The 16,159-nt window shown below is 32.5% G+C and overlaps 4 protein-coding genes and 2 pseudogenes across 6 annotated transcripts, besides 2 other annotated features; 1 reads left to right on the forward strand and 5 right to left on the reverse strand.

Annotated features, from left to right (window-relative positions):
* Positions 1-6,201: part of a mobile genetic element that runs on past the window's edge.
* On the reverse strand, positions 578-2,715 carry TVAGG3_0832710 (annotated as a pseudogene). Its single transcript has one exon. A coding segment is annotated over exon 1 (2,138 nt).
* TVAGG3_0832720 (phage tail repeat-like family) lies at positions 2,761-3,345 on the reverse strand (the record flags this gene model as incomplete). The annotated part of the gene is made up of 1 exon (XM_051248552.1): positions 2,761-3,345. The coding sequence occupies one exon, from the start codon at positions 3,343-3,345 to the stop codon at positions 2,761-2,763; it is 585 nt and encodes a 194-aa protein (XP_051084027.1).
* On the reverse strand, positions 3,525-3,926 carry TVAGG3_0832730 (uncharacterized protein; the record flags this gene model as incomplete). Its single annotated transcript, XM_051248553.1, has 1 exon — positions 3,525-3,926. One exon carries the CDS (start codon positions 3,924-3,926, stop codon positions 3,525-3,527), a length of 402 nt encoding a protein of 133 aa, XP_051084028.1.
* TVAGG3_0832740 (phage tail repeat-like family) lies at positions 4,899-5,321 on the reverse strand (the record flags this gene model as incomplete). Its single annotated transcript, XM_051248554.1, has 1 exon — positions 4,899-5,321. One exon carries the CDS (start codon positions 5,319-5,321, stop codon positions 4,899-4,901), a length of 423 nt encoding a protein of 140 aa, XP_051084029.1.
* A 1,345-nt stretch (positions 6,202-7,546) lies between the features above and the next one.
* Positions 7,547-7,788, reverse strand: TVAGG3_0832750 (annotated as a pseudogene). Its single transcript has one exon. A coding segment is annotated over exon 1 (242 nt).
* A 2,319-nt stretch (positions 7,789-10,107) lies between these two features.
* Positions 10,108-14,663, forward strand: TVAGG3_0832760 (adenylate cyclase protein; the record flags this gene model as incomplete). The annotated part of the gene is made up of 1 exon (XM_001312035.1): positions 10,857-14,630. The coding sequence occupies one exon, from the start codon at positions 10,857-10,859 to the stop codon at positions 14,628-14,630; it is 3,774 nt and encodes a 1,257-aa protein (XP_001312036.1).
* A 516-nt stretch (positions 14,664-15,179) lies between these two features.
* Positions 15,180-15,216: a mobile genetic element.
* The last annotated feature ends 943 nt before the right edge of the window (positions 15,217-16,159 follow it).

Here is a 16,159-nt window from a genome sequence, read left to right on the forward strand (position 1 = left end):
TCAGATAGTATGTTCCATTTAGAAGAGTCGTATTTTTTTTGAAATTCCCAATAATATTTGTTCATTTTGAGTTTGAAAGTCAATCTAGAGTTTTCTCAAGACTTTCGTCTGAACGAACTGAAGATTCTCATTTCGTCAAATTTGTCTATTAGACAATCAGGACCTTTATTACTGCCCATGAAAATATACTGCGAACATAAATGCGTTAGTTCTATTTGAAAACAAAACTCTTCTAAATCCTATTGCCTTTGCATCTGAAGGACTTTGAAGCCAACGAATTGGATAGTCAAACCTGTATGCTCGGATGAATTTCTTCATCTGAAATAGTCCTACCAGCATTTGTAAAGATATAGTCTAACGGTTTTGTATCTGCTACTTTTGTTCTTTGTTTTTCAACCTGAAGCATTTAATATATGTAAAAATATATTGTTTTAAAATGGTATGCCATATAGCTTCTTGAATTTGTTAAGAAGTATTTGAACGTATTTTCCATCTGTATCTCTAGTGTTTACATAAGCAAACTCAGCGTACATTTCAAATAAAATAAAAAAAATGTCACTTTTTAAAAATAAATTTTTTACTTCATGCAATGTTTTATTTCTGTGCCGTCTTCAAGTATGCCCCAATATTTCCTTTCGATATTACATGAACTTCGGAAAATACCTTATCTAGCTTAAAACAGCCCATCTTTTCACCGACTATTCCCATTTCAATGAGTTTGTTATAGCCTTCTTCGTTCGTCATGAGTGCGTCAATGTTCTCATAGTAAACCTTGACTTTGGATTTGACTTCGGAGAAGAATTTGTTGTAGTTGTCAAGGACTGCCTTTGCGAACTGAGGGTAAGACCAATGTTCGACAATAGGTTTTAATGTGGTTACTAAGCCACTTTGACCTTGAGTGAATTCGTACTTCAAAACAAAAGGAGAAAACCTTTCAACAAAGTTGTCGACCTTCTCATAATGTTTACTCTTCATCTCTTGAGGTTTCTTAATGGAATATCCCCATGTCGAATTCATAAGCAATTTGAGTGTCATTGCAAGTTTGGGGTTTGAAGCTTTCCTAATATCATACAGTTGTTGTATGACTTTTCCAACTGTATAGTTCCTTCCTGGGAACTCACCATCTTCGTTTGGAATTCCAGTCGGAATATATTGGACAAACCTCATGTATGCAGCGTTAAGGTCGACATAGTATATCTTTTCATCTGAGTCGAACTTGTCGCAACCAATTGGTCCAGTTTGTGGAAATTCAAGTGAGTCTCTTATCTTCTGAGAAACTTCTCCTGTTATCTCATAAACATCGTCGAAGCAACCTGTTTCATATAAAACCTTCTGACCTAACTCAGATGCTCTCCAATACAATTTGACGTCAATTGGATGTCTCAATGGAAGTTTGTTTATAGCATCTTGAAGTTCTTGCAACCTCATTGGAAGTTCTTCTGGTTCAGGTTGGTATCCGAACATACCAACCCCTTGTGGAACTGTATACTTCTTTTGTACTAGAACTTTGTCTGGAACAACTTTTGGTCTTGCTAACAATGAAAAGTTTGTTTCGTCTTTTGGTACAAAAGTTTCTGTCAGCTTGTCATCTGGAATTGGTTCCAACAAACCTTTCTCGAAAAGAATGTTTACAGCTCTGACAATGTTGCACTTACTTTTACCAAAGAATGGGTTTGTAAGACTTTCGTTCAACATGAAGTGGTTGTGGACAATTACAATCTTCAACCATGGTAAGTCTTTGTCAACAACATAGTCGTCATGTGAAGAACCTTTAGCTGTAGGTATGTTGACTCGGATATTGACATTTGCCAACGGTGCAATTTTTGCCAATTGACCTCTGAGAATGTACCTTGTCTTCACACATGACTCAAGATACTTCATCTTCTCATCTGTAACAAGACCAGAGTTCCTGAGACATGTAAGAATGCAAGGTTCGTTGACAATTGTTTCAATTGAATTGTAAATTCCATACCTTGTCAAGTCAATGTCAGACTTATTTATGAACGGGAAGTATCCAGCATGTTGTCTGACTGCTTGAGGGTTAGGTTGGTACCATTCGAACTTGACACTTGCAATTCCTTCAATTGCATTCAAAATGTCTGAGTCGGAGTCAACCATTTGTTCTCTCTTTGTAGTCTTGAAAGCGTCAAGAAGTTTTGCGGCTGTTTGTTCATTGCCATGTGCATAGTAAATGTGACCATCCAAATCTGCTATGGTCAACCTGAGATTGTGTCCTTTCTTATTTCCGTCTTGAATTGCAGCAAGTACTCCCATGAAGCCTTCTTTGTTCTTTCCTTCGTCAAAGTTTACTGTAAAGGTTCGACCAGATGTAATTTGACTTCTAACTTCACGATACTTTTCATATGCATATCTTGTTCTTTCCATGGGAGCATGTGTGTCTTCACCTTTTCCTTTTTTCCTTCTCAAAGGATGCAATTGTTCGTCATGTTTCCAGTAGAATCTGGCAAAGCCGTCGTGTCCTTCAACTTGAGGTTCACTAACATCGAAAGGCATGTCCATAAGACGTTCTTCTTCTAACCTCTCTAGTCTGTTTGGATAATTGGCACGTGCTGTTTCCAAATCCATTTCGTAGCGAAGACCAGACAATTTGTCATAGACTTTTATGGGTCTTCCCTTCCTATATTTAAAATTCTTCGAAACTCTCCAACCATATCTTTGTAACTCTGCTTTTATTCTAGCAGATTTTCTATCCATTCTATATGGGGGCATTTTTATAAAAAGAAAAAAATATTTTTTTCTTTACTTTACATAACCGCCTGCTGCCATAAGTCTTTGACGCCAACCCATACCAGCTAATGAAGGTTGACTTGGTTTAGTTTGGAAACTAAACTTTGGTTTTGGTTTATCTTCAGTTTTTGGTTTTTCTTCTTCTATCGGTTTTTCGTCACTTTTCGGTTCCTCTGACTTTACTTCACTTGCAGGAACAGTTGTGTCGTCAACATCTTCATAAATATCATATGCCATTTGTTTTTGTTTTCCTTTCAACTTTTTGTGTTTGTTGTAAAGTTTAGAATATTTCGACTCTAAGTCAATGAGATGTTCTATAATGAACTGTTGGTCAGTGAAGTAAACTTTTCCATCTGTTGTCTCGAAAGCTCCTTCAGACTTCAATATTTTATTTGTGAGAGTCTGTTTCTTTTTTGAGATACTAGCCGTTCCATTTCTATGAAAAGTGACTTTATAGTTAGGGTTTGTATTTCCAGACCTGGCACTTTCTATTATTGAATTTTTCTCTTCATCTGTAAGTTCTTTGACAGGTTTTGACAATGGTTCTGAACTTTTTGTTTGTGGTGTCAAATCTACCGTTTCAACTTCTTCGGTCATTTCATCTCAGTAAAAAATTTTAGTTTGGTTTGTTTTCAACTGGTTGTTGTTGTTTTTTAAGTCGGTCTAAAACTTCCTGAGGTATAGGAAGAACTTTACAAACACGTGGTGTAAAAGGTGGTCTTCCATGACTTATTCTGTTTAAAGCTGCATTGTTCATTTCATCTCAGTAAAAAATTTTACATTCCCCAAGTTTGAGGTGGTTGCGGTTGGTTATTGTTTACCCACTGTTGTGCATGGTTATATCCTCTGTTAAAGAATCTTTCACCTTGGTCCATATAGTGTCCTGCTTGGTTATAGTAGTCATTTGCTTTGTTATAATAGTTTCCTGCTTGTCTTCCTACATTGTCCATCCATCCTTGAACTTTTCCTCTTGTTTCAGGATTTGGAATAAGATTTGTTGCATCTCGTGCTACATCCCAACCTTTCTGTACAGTTTGTATAATAGATTGTGCTTTCTCTTTAAGTATACCTAATGTACTCAAAATCTTCCTTCCAACTCCAAATGCACCTCTGGCTATTGTTCCCACTGCGGGTAAAAATCTAGATGCGACTCCTGCTAATGCGCCAAATAAACCCATTTCTTATAGGGTAAAAAATGACAAATCCGAACAAGGACCCCTATGTTTCTAAAGCGACAAAGAAAGCACTCATGATAAAAATCTTTAGTTCAACACCAAATGCTTGGTTTATGGATATCTCGGAAAACATTCCGAGAGTTAGAACAGATGGACCTCCATACTGGTTAATATTTGTTGGTCAAAACACAAGATACTGTGAAGCCATACCATTATGGTCCAAAAATATTTTAGATGTGAAAACTGCTTTGACAATATTCGTTGACAAATACCATCCAACAAAACTGACATCTGACTGTGAAAGTTCTTTCAAATCAGATGATGTAAAAAACTATCTGCGTTCAAAAAATGTAAACCAATATTTCATTGTCGACCAAAACCATTCTGCTCTTGGTGTCATTGACGGTTGTATAAAAATGTTAAGAGACTTAAACCAACCACAAGGTGGTGAAGCAAATGAAATGTCATATGACGACAAGTATAGACACTTCTCCATGGCAAAGATGAGACAAGTTTTAAATATTTACAATAACCGTAAACAAAAAGGTTTGGGAAACCACTCCCCCGAAGAAATGAAAAACAACCCTGACTTAGAGAAAGACTATATATTTAATAATTTAGTCAAAGGAGACAAACAAGAAAGAATGCCGGGCTTCAAACTTCAGAAAGTGACAAAGTAAAAATAGAAATACCTAAACGCGACCCATATGAAAATACTATTGACTATGACAACAATGGGAACCCGACAGGTACTCACGTTCGTGTTCGTAAAAATAGAAGAAAGTATACAAGAGAATATTATGAAGTTTTAGGCAAACATGGCAAAATGTACACACTGCAAGCAGAAGATAAAACTACTATTGCCAGACCTCGTTTCAAACTTGTCAAAGTTCAAGGTGGTATACTTTCAAAGACAGTTCCTAACAAATATAAGACAACTCCTGACGAATATGCTAAAGAAGTTGAAAATGACGACTAAGCAATTCTATACCATGCGTAAACTGTCATGTAAGGTGGCATGTATTCTTTACTTTGTCCCGTTGTTTGCGTATATCCTGAAACGAAATGTGTATGGTTTCCTTCTCCCTGAGTGTCACTCCAGTAACAATTTATAGCAAACTTAACGTCGTCTTTAACATCATATCCTTTACCTTTTGTCATTCCTGACCAATCCCAATATCTATGCTTATGCCAACCTGCTTGAGATGTACTTAAATCTATGTAGTGACTGTGTGCAGGTAAATTTTCACCTGAAATCGTTTTACTTCCACCTGTTTCCTTTGAAGAGTTTGCACAATACAAAAACCTGTCGACTATTTGTTCCCATGCACCAACACCAAACATTACTTGAGGACCTCTTGCTTCCATAGATGTATAAATAGAACCTACTGGGTTCATTAAATCAAACATATGAGATATTATAGGATTGTCTCTTTTGAACTTAAAATATAGTGCAACTATTTCAGGTTTCTTCTGGTTTGTGTCAGAATATTTTTTTATAATATAATCTTATGTTTTCAGGGTAGGTAAAGTCTTGACTATAATATTTATTTCTGTCATCTGTATAATAATATACTATTCTCGTTTTTTCTATTGCATTATATCTTTTATATCTATAATAATCTAAATATAATGTTAGCTTTTGTTCATCTACATGTGGTGTTCTGTCGTCATCTCCATAGTCATAATAATGTGGTGCTGGAGCTGGGTCAGGCAATGTCATATCCACCATTTCATAAACTCTTAAATATTTCTTTTGTTCGTCTCCATATAAGTTTAAGTAGCAGTTGTTGTCTAATGGAACTTTAACTTGTGTACTATCATTCTTTTTATAGCTTACATACATTTCATTGTTATTTTTCGGAATGAGTTTATACCGTGTACCATTTTCTAAGGACTGTACCAACTGCCATCTAAAATATTTATTTTCTTCATTGACAGAAAAGTCACCAACAATAGTTTCAATATTTTTTGTTCCTATCAAACTTTGGTATATTTCATTGACATATGTTTTATCTGCTTTATTTTCAAGGCTAACGTTTAAGTCTGTTATTTCAGAAGATGTATGTGTATGTCCAACGGCACTTTTCCTGTTTAAGGTTTCTTGTAAGTTTGTAATATTTGCAATGGTATGTGTATGTCCAACGTCACTTTTCCTGTTTAAGGTTTCTTGTAAGTTTGTAATATTTGCAATGGTATGTGTATGTCCAACGGCACTTTTCCTGTTTAAGGTTTCTTGTAAGTTTGTAATATCAGATATAGAATGTGTATGAGTCTTATCTGCTTTTGTCTCTAATGTTTCCTTAAGACTTGGTATTTGGTTAATATAATGTATATGAGTCTTTTTAGAATATTCGTTTTCAGCTCTTGTCACTTCACTTGACATTTTATTGTCAACATATGTTTTGTCTGCTAGTTCAGGATGAGTATGTTCTTTTGTTGCATAAGCATTGTTAGCTCTTTCTTCTTCTTTTGCTATTGCATCGTCTACATATTCTTTGTCAGCTTTGTTGTCAACATCTGCTTTCAAAAGAAGTTCATTTATAGGTTTCTCGTTTAAAGTTCCTTTTGTTGGATTTATACAGACAGTATGGTTCTTATTGTCTTGAAACAGAAACTCATCTGTCATTGGGTTTAATGTCAGTTTTAAGTTTCCATCCTTCAATGACTCAGATATCTTAGAATAGTTTGAAAAGTTTGTTGTGTTCTTATTTAGAGCTTGCATAATGAGTTGTCGGTGTTGTATTTCTCTCATAGACGCTGTTTCATTTGACATTTTTATTATAGATAAAATATGCTTCCAATAGGAAAATTCTAGAGTTGCTACACTAAACCATTAGATGAACTTTTTACTAATGTCGGTCAAAAGTTTGAGACAGATACCGTAAAGCATGAAGGCTATCGTTTTGACTACCCATTAAGATGGTTAAGAGACCCCATCCGAAAGTTTGGCTTTCGAGAATGAAGTTCATTTCAAAGCCATTACATGGTTTCCCATTTACGGTCGGTTTTTCGATACTATAACAAAGAAAAACGTATGTATGAGAAATTTGACAAGGAAAACTTTTACAAGTTAATTTGCTTATAAACTTAGAAACAACTCTTCAAGCTTTTCAAGAAAAAATAAACATATATATTGAATATGCAAACCAGTTTAACATTGACGAAGGAGAATACCATCTCGATATTATTTATGACAGGAAAAATGCAACTGTTAAAATCAATAAAATAGAAGACCTTGGAGAAAACGTTTATATTTCTACAAAATATAACAACTTGGCATGGTATAGATTTATGAGGATGTTAAATCAGCCTGCAGCATATCCAGTACACCCGGACTATTATGAAGTCGAAAAACCTAATGGAACATATGAAAATATTTTCGACCCAGATGCTATTATTGTTCATGCTTCATTTTTTGGGCGCAAAACTCTTTCTATGTCTGATGAATGACTTTTACGAAAAACCTACAAAGTTATATGAACCACCGAGTGGAAGTATTTCAGACTTTCAAGTATGGTTTACTACAGATGGAAGAAAAAGAATAATTCCATTATACCATGCGTTTTACTTAGAACTTAGTTTCATATACAACTACTATCGAACGATAAAAATATAATTTTTTAATACAGTTGAGGTGTTGGATTTGGTTGCCAACTAGACTGTGGTGCAGGTTCAGGCTGTTGTATAACAGGAGCTTGCTCTTCTGGTTCAGGGTCTTTAGGTATAATACCAACGAACTGACCTACTCTTTACCAATATTTTTGACACCGTTCCATACTCCTCTTCCGACAGATTTTATTCCATTCCATATACCTCTTCCAACATTTCGAAAGAAGTTTCCTATCTTACTGAAGAAACCCATTTTACTATATGTAAAAATCTAATGTCCGCTAGTCTCTTACGTTTCCTGTTGAGTTCCATAGCATTCTTTAACTGGAGCTCATACATTCTGTTTCTCCTCTGGTAGAAAACATATTCTGGGTCAACTCCTGTGTTCGCGTCATCTGCATAAAGTTGTTTATATCCCACTTCAGGTTTGTATAAAACTCTTTCCATCTCATATTTTGCATACCATGGTGGCAAACCTAACGCAGCGTCATTTGACATGGCAGTTTGCATTTGTACATCTGTTGGCACTTGACCATAGTTTGCCATTGCAGTTTGTATTCTAACTTCATTTGGAATATTCTCTGGGTTTGGTTGTCCAGGTTGCTGTGCATTCGCTAAGTTCTGTGCGTCCATTTAATATTAGATAAAATATCTCTTACGAGTACATATACTGAACAGGGGGTTCATCTTCATATTCTCTGTACTTTTCTGCCACGTCAAATAAATAAATGACACAATGGAAAAAACCTAAAACAAGTAGTCCTATTTCAAACCACATTTACTTACTAATAAAATTTCTTTATTGTGACACTTTCTCCGGTTTATAGGACCTCTCTCATATTCTATCTTGTCATATCTAAACTCATAGTCATGTATGTCCTCTAACCATCTCATAACGGTTTTCCAAACCACTTTTATCGGATGTAAAGTAAAAGCATGGATGGTTATGTATAACGTCTAAAGTTTCTAAAGAGTCTCTTAAAGTCCAGTCTACTTGGTATTGAAAATCCCATGTGTTATAGAACGGCGGGTCCACTATAAAGAAAACATTTTCCTTGTCTTTATATTTTTCATACAACTCTGTCCAACGACATCTCACAAACTCTATACCCTCAATATATTTTTCTATGTCCTCTTTGAAAACATTTGTATAGTTAAGATATAAAACTTTTGACATAAGTGTTTCAATGTCATGAACTCTTATAGCACCACTATATAATAGTCTAGCAGATATACTATCCCAGTCTATATATTCTGCTTTTTTCAAAACCTCTCTCACAATATTTTTCTTATCTAATGGTATACGTTCCATCTTACCTATAGGTATCTTTTCTTTTAACTCTTTCAATATATTATTTGTGTCTGGAATATGTTTGAGACGGTCCATATAGTTGTCGAAGTCATTGCATATAATCTTTGAGTCAGGAAATACGGTATGACATAAATGGGATATATAGAAACTTCCACCGAACAAATCTACAAATGTTAGACCATTCGGTAGTTTCTTAAGTTGTCTCAATATAATATCTTTACATCTACTCTTATTTCCAAAGAACGGTAACGGTGGTTTTGTAAAATTCATTTATATATAATAATAAAAATGTTTTTGCCCGAAAAGTAACAGAAAAGTGACAAAACATGAAAACATATATAATTTGTGAAAAGTGACAGAAAAGTGACATTTAAAAAGTGACACCGTTAATATGATGTAAATAACAACGGTTTTGGTTTTGTCACCGGCTGGTCGGCTGGGGTTCGGTCCTCCTCTTGGGTCTTGGGCAAAATTTCTTATGGGCTAGAGGGCGCAACGCGCCTGGAAGCCCCACTTACCTGACCTTATTTCGATACAATATTATCTAGTTAGAATTATTCAAACAACGCGATTACTTTTCAATATTTTGATAAAAAAATTTTCAACCAATGATTTAATAGCATATTTGTACCAATTGTAATGCAAATGAAATATTCTTTTGACCAAAAAGTTATTCATTCGACAAAAAATTTTAAAAAACCAATAAATACAATTAAATATCAGTTACGCAATTCTACAGGTCTATTTTATGCTAGTGATGATGGAGTTATCAATTAATCCCTTGATCAATTCATATTTTCGAGCATAAAGAGTTATGTGCTTATATAGATTGAAATATCATGGTTTGTAATCACTATTTTGATAATAGAAAAGCTTGTAAATTGAAAAAATTAGAAATATTTTTTCTTCTAACAGCGAAATCAAAGCAAATTATGCAATAATGGACTAATACTCTACCTATACTTCTGGTTTCATTACAAACTGGCTCATTGATAGCTATACCATTTCTAATTAATCCTTTCAATTTGTTAAAAAAAATGAATTTGCTTCAGTGTATATATTCCAATACTTTTTATATGAAGTGCAAACCTTAATGAGTTTTAAAAGCCATTTCAAATAATTCAATATGATTAACAATTTCATAGAAAAAAATTGAAGCTTTTTTAATAATTGTTTGGCTATCATTTTACGTGGCTATGAATAAAACTTGTTGAAGTTCAACCTTAGATGAAAAAAAATTTTTATTACTTATTTCGATCTCTATGATACCCATTAATAGTATTGACCAACGCTGGGGAAGATTCTATCAAGCTGGTCATTTACTTAATGGTAGTCCGAGATTCCCGAACTGGCTTCATATTGTTCGTGATATTTTCTATTTTGTAATTTTATTTCCGTTTGCATCAGGATTTCTGCTGATTCCAAAGGAAAGTAATACAATGCGATCTCTAATATACGACATTCTTGACGGACTTCTTTATATTTCATACATTCCAAGATTTGCCCGCGTATTGTTCGTATTTTGCTATTCAATAATACTATCGATTGTCTTGATATTAATGTTCAGATACTACAACTCTATTTTACTCCACAAATCTTTTACTTATTTTGCTAGATTTATTTTAGAATTTTTAAATCCGATTTTACAGATAAGTACCTTTGCTATACTGCAGAGCGAAACTCAGTACGCATTTTTAGATGAACTCAGCGTCTTAAACATGGTTTTGATCATTATTTCGACAATTCTTGTTCTTAATGCCTTTATAGTCCATAAAATCATATCGTCACATACATTATTTACTCATTCCGTATTCTTAGCGGGCTGGAATTTAGTTCCAATTACATATGGCGGATACGTCCTTGCTTTTCTATTTCAGTTAAGAACATCTGTTCATTTTTGCAAAAATTACGCTAAATACACCATTCTTGGTTTAAATTTATTAGTTTCAATAATCCAAGTAATAGTTGTTATAAAAAATCCATTCTACAGGAAGCAGGATCAATACATAATGATTGTGTTTTGGGTTTTATGCGCTTTAGATACCATTACATGCATTCTTTATCAAGGATGGCACTCAATTTTCTACCCAGAGCATGCTTTTATCGGATCCTTCCTTATTATCATAGCTTTCTACATAACTGATATCATCGTCGACCACTTTTATACTACAAAAGTCCATGAAACTCCAAATTTAAACAAAGAAAACTCAGATATTGAATTAAATGACCTAGATAATGTTGACGAAAACATTTACGAAGACGATGAATACATAAGTACCAAGCTAAAGCATGCAAACCATAAATTAGTCGAATTAATTTACGGATCACCACATGAAGCAATAAAATATGCCAAGTTTTGCGCTAAAAACAGTCAAGACAACAATCTAAGAGTTGACTGTTACCGATATTTAGCTCTAATGCACTCCCTTGAGCCAGAAGACCTCATTGAAATTCGCAATATGTCCAGACAAAGCGTAAACATCACTAAAAGACAATTATTATGCGATCTACAGTATGAAGTCTTCTCAATCAACCCTGATGATGACGATGTTGAGAATTATATCACTCATCTTCACAAAATTCTCAACAAACTTCGAAAAATCTACTTCAAAATCGTGGAAATGATATCCATGGCACAACCCGATGACATAGAAATCTGTTTGTTGATGTACCAACATTATTGTCACATTTTTGAACGATACGCGAAAATTTACACGATAAATTGTCCGAATTCGCAAAAATTGAGTTATGTTATTTCAACTTATTTCACTGAGATCAATGCGGATTTCAATCTTTCCGTTGCTTGGCGACATAATTTCGGTGGAATAGAACGAGAAATATCATCAGGAGATTTTTCAGATGACAACATCATTTTTGGTACAGTCAACAAAGCGAATTCATCATCATTGATAAGATTAAGTCGTAATTCTCAATCCCATAACTTTGAATTTGCTTCAGCACAAAATTTGGCTTCACAAAATACATTGAATACAATTTATAGTTTTGGATTGAGATCGTTTACTATTTGTAGTTTTCTTTTGATTGCTTTTGTTATTTGTGTAGCTGCAATGAGAGCAAATCCTCCGAATTACGTTGTTGTCGCTAAAGGAAGATCTCATAATATTATTAATAAAATTCAGAACATCACTTCACTTCCTGTCAATTCTATCGTAAAAGTGACATTGGAAGCAGTATCATCATGTAATTCTGAATTTAATGGATTAGTCAATCAAACGAAAGATCTCAAAGAATTTGAAGATTTTTCTGATTATATTTCTGAATTTTCTGATTATATTTATGTATTTAATGTCAAAACAACAAAACCAAATGATGTTTCGACGACATGGACAAGCAAATCATTGTATAAACAACAGAACTTGACATTGCATACAAGTGAAAGTTCTTTGGCAATTCTGTTGAATACGAATTATACTTTGCAATGTTCAAAAGATACAAGAAAAGATTTGGAAACATCAAATGATTTGTTTAATTCTACTATTTTTATGAATTCGATTTTTGCTGATGAAGTGAAATCAAAAAGTCATCGTTTTCTCGTTGAATTTAAGAACCTTTACGTATATGTGACAATTATGTATTTGGTTGTTTTGGCGGGTTTACATTTGTCAAGCGGTTATTTTGCCATCTATCGTCGCAAAACAGAAAGAAACTATTTCTGGAACTCATTGATTGAAATTGATCCAAACTGTCTTGAAGAAACAAGAAAAAGATTGATTAACGGTTACGGTTTGACAAATCAATCTTCTTTTTCAAAAAGTGACTTCAATGAATCAGAAAACAACATTTTAGGAAGTGATGAATTAGAGTCCGGTTCAGGTACATCTAAAAATGATCAAAATCTTGAATACAAGACAATTGATCCTGATAAAGTTTTATCGACGGAAAAAACAAAAAGAGAAAATTTCATTCAAAAAATGAATGGCACTTTTTTGTATATTTTGATATCAGTTATTTTCTATGTGTTATGGAGTACATTAGTATTTTGTTATCCATTCCCTATTTTGACTTATTTTGATAGAATTTCTTATTATGAGACAATTTCGACAAATTTGTATCAATCAACAGCTGCCGTTCAACAAATTATTAATTATAATTTGATAGAAGTAATGAAAAAGAACTTGGGCGAGAAAACAGCAAATATGACTAAATTTAGGATCCTTAGACAATTCATTCTTGGAAAAGTGTCAGATAAATTCGGTTATGACGATAAAATATACAGAAAATCGTCAAAAGGTGACATTAAGAATTTATTGAATACAGCTATTGATCAATTCAACTTAATTACAAATCTTACAAGAAAATTTGGTGAAGGCGGATTTACAAATAATTCATTAATTGAAGAAGCAACTTTAATTGCTTTTATTGATTTAGTAGAAACAACAGGAAATGTTAGTTTAATTTGCGAAGATATTATTTCTTATTATAGAAATCAATATGATATATTTAGAGTATTTAATAGAGTTATCGCTGCATTTTTCAGCTTAATTTATTTAATTTTTGTTGTTTATAGAATATATATGTATTTTTCTGAGTTTTCCGTTTTCAAGAACTTTCTTTTGATCATTCCAAATAATAACAAACAAGCAATAACTATGGCATTTGATTTGTTTAGTAATAAGAAGAAAAACGATAATTTATCAAATGAAGTTTCTCTTTCTAGACATATAATTAAGCAGTCATTGAATGGAATCTTGATGGTGAATAGTTTAGGAATTATTCAAGATGTGAATAACTCTGCAATTTCTATTTTAAATCGAAAGAAAGAAGACATAATTCAACAGAAAATTACTCAAATTTTGTCTGATGTCAATGAATCGAATAATTCTAATTTGAACCAAATGTTTAACCAGTTGTTTGTTGATCAGAGTGAAGACAACAATACACCTGATAATATTATGTCTGTAACGAAAACTTCTTCTGTAACTGAAGTTGAAAATACAGTTACAATTCGTACAGGAAATGGAAATTTGAAATTGGTAAGTTGCAAAGTAATTAAAATGACTGATATCAAAATGTGGGGTGATGAAATGACATATGCTTTTATTCTTAGAGATATAACAGAATTCAATCGCTCTGAATCAGAATTAAAAGGTGCTCAAGCTCGTGTTGAAAATCTCCTCACAAAAATTATGCCAAAAGTTATTGCGACAAGATTGATGTCAAAAAGTGATAGAGAAGACATTATTTCATGTGTCGATAAAGCTGTTATTATCTTCATTGGTATCCATGATTTCGTGTCATGGTGCACGAATAAAAACCATGAAGACATCATGCAATTGTTGGATGTAATTTTCTCGAAATTTGATAGAAAAATCGCGAAATATCCAACACTTGTCAAAATCAAGATGATTAATGGTGTCTACATGGCAGCTGCTGGATTGTTCAATGAAGTATCAGATAGAACACCTGTTCACGAAGCTGTTGAGTTCTGTTTGGCTTGCGGGAAATGGGTAATGGAACGAAATAACACTGAAGAAACAAAAATTCACTTGAATATCGGTGTAAATTACGATGGACCGATAATTTCAGGTGTTTTGGGAAGAGAGAAACCTTTGTTCGATGTTTGGGGTGATGCTGTGAATGTGTCTGCTAGATTGGAAACTTCTTCTTATATTGATACAATTCAGATGTTACCACAAACATATCACACACTTCCTGAAGGATATTACAACGCTTTCGAAAGGAATGATGTGTTTTTGAAGGGTAAAGGAACAACAAATACATTCAGTATTCCTTTGCCTGGATCTTATTCTGTATTTTCATGAATTTGTTTTTTGTTTTTTATTTTTAATAGAGAATTTTTTTTTGTTTATATATTAAACTGTTAGATTTTGTTTTTTATAATTGATTCATTTCCAAAAGACTGACACTTTGCCACCAAAATTTCTAAAGCAGACTGGTAATAGGAAGACTTTTTTGAGAATTTTATTTAAAAAAATAATATTTTTTTACCTTTGATTTTTAATAAGTAGTATGTGAAGTGTGATTTATAGAGTGAACGAAAAAAACATTCAGTTGAGACCCATTCTCTCCGCTTCTGTGCTCTCATCATTTCTGTTTTCCACATTCACGTCAATAAATCACACATCACGCATATGACATCACCAATGAAAAATTTTTTAAATCATATTTAACTTTTTTAAACACGTCATTAACTTTATTAGGATTTTTTACGATAATGTGAAAAATTAAGGGTAGCGAAAGACCACAAAGCATGAGAGTGTGGGCGAGAGTGACAAAAATAAAAAATTAAAATTAATGAGAAAAATTATTATAAAATCAATGTGAGAAGTTGAAAAAATCATTAGCGAGTGTAATAAACAGAAATTCATCAAAAGTGACAGCTCTCAATTTTTTGACATTTGTAAATTCTAAATTGAATGAGAAAAATGAAATAATACTAAGCATAATACAATATTCTAGATTTAATTATAATTAGGAAAAAGTTAGTTTTGAGAGTACTTTTCATAGGCATATAGAATGAAATCTTCTGAAAAATAATATCACATAAACTCATATTATTTTCTAATATATAACTATTTTATATAAAAATCAAATTCAATGATCTTAAAAGCGAAGGATAAACCTCAAATTTACGAATATAATGAGTGGGAATATAATGCTTATCTATCATAAAACCATATGAAATATCAATTTTTGCTTTACGCCTAATTTTTGACGACAATTAGCAAAAATGTTAAATGTTAACACTCAGTCCATTTGAATATGAAAAATAAAATTGACTTTGATTAAATGTTTTTATTTATCATGCAATTCTTCTTGCGACCAAAGATTTGAATAAAAGTTCAAAAAATAAGATAGCTTAAAAAATAATATACGGTAGTGTTTACTAATAGATGAATAGTATATAAATTCTATTAAAATGGATTTGATCCAAATAAATATATAAAATTTGATCATAAATAAAATCGTTTTAAATTACTTCTTCATTTAAATTATAACAATTATTTTTGGTTTTATATTTTTTTGGATCAAATCCATTTTAATAGAATTTATATACTATTCATCTATTAGTAAACACTACCGTATATTATTTTTTAAGCTATCTTATTTTTTGAACTTTTATTCAAATCTTTGGTCGCAAGAAGAATTGCATGATAAATAAAAACATTTAATCAAAGTCAATTTTATTTTTCATATTCAAATGGACTGAGTGTTAACATTTAACATTTTTTGCTAATTGTCGTCAAAAATTAGGCGTAAAGCAAAAATTAATATTTCATATGGTTTTATGATAGATAAGCATTATATTCCCACTCATTATATTCGTAAA

Source organism: Trichomonas vaginalis, chromosome VI (genome assembly GCF_026262505.1).
Source record: "Trichomonas vaginalis G3 chromosome VI, whole genome shotgun sequence".
NCBI classification, from domain to species: domain Eukaryota; phylum Parabasalia; order Trichomonadida; family Trichomonadidae; genus Trichomonas; species Trichomonas vaginalis.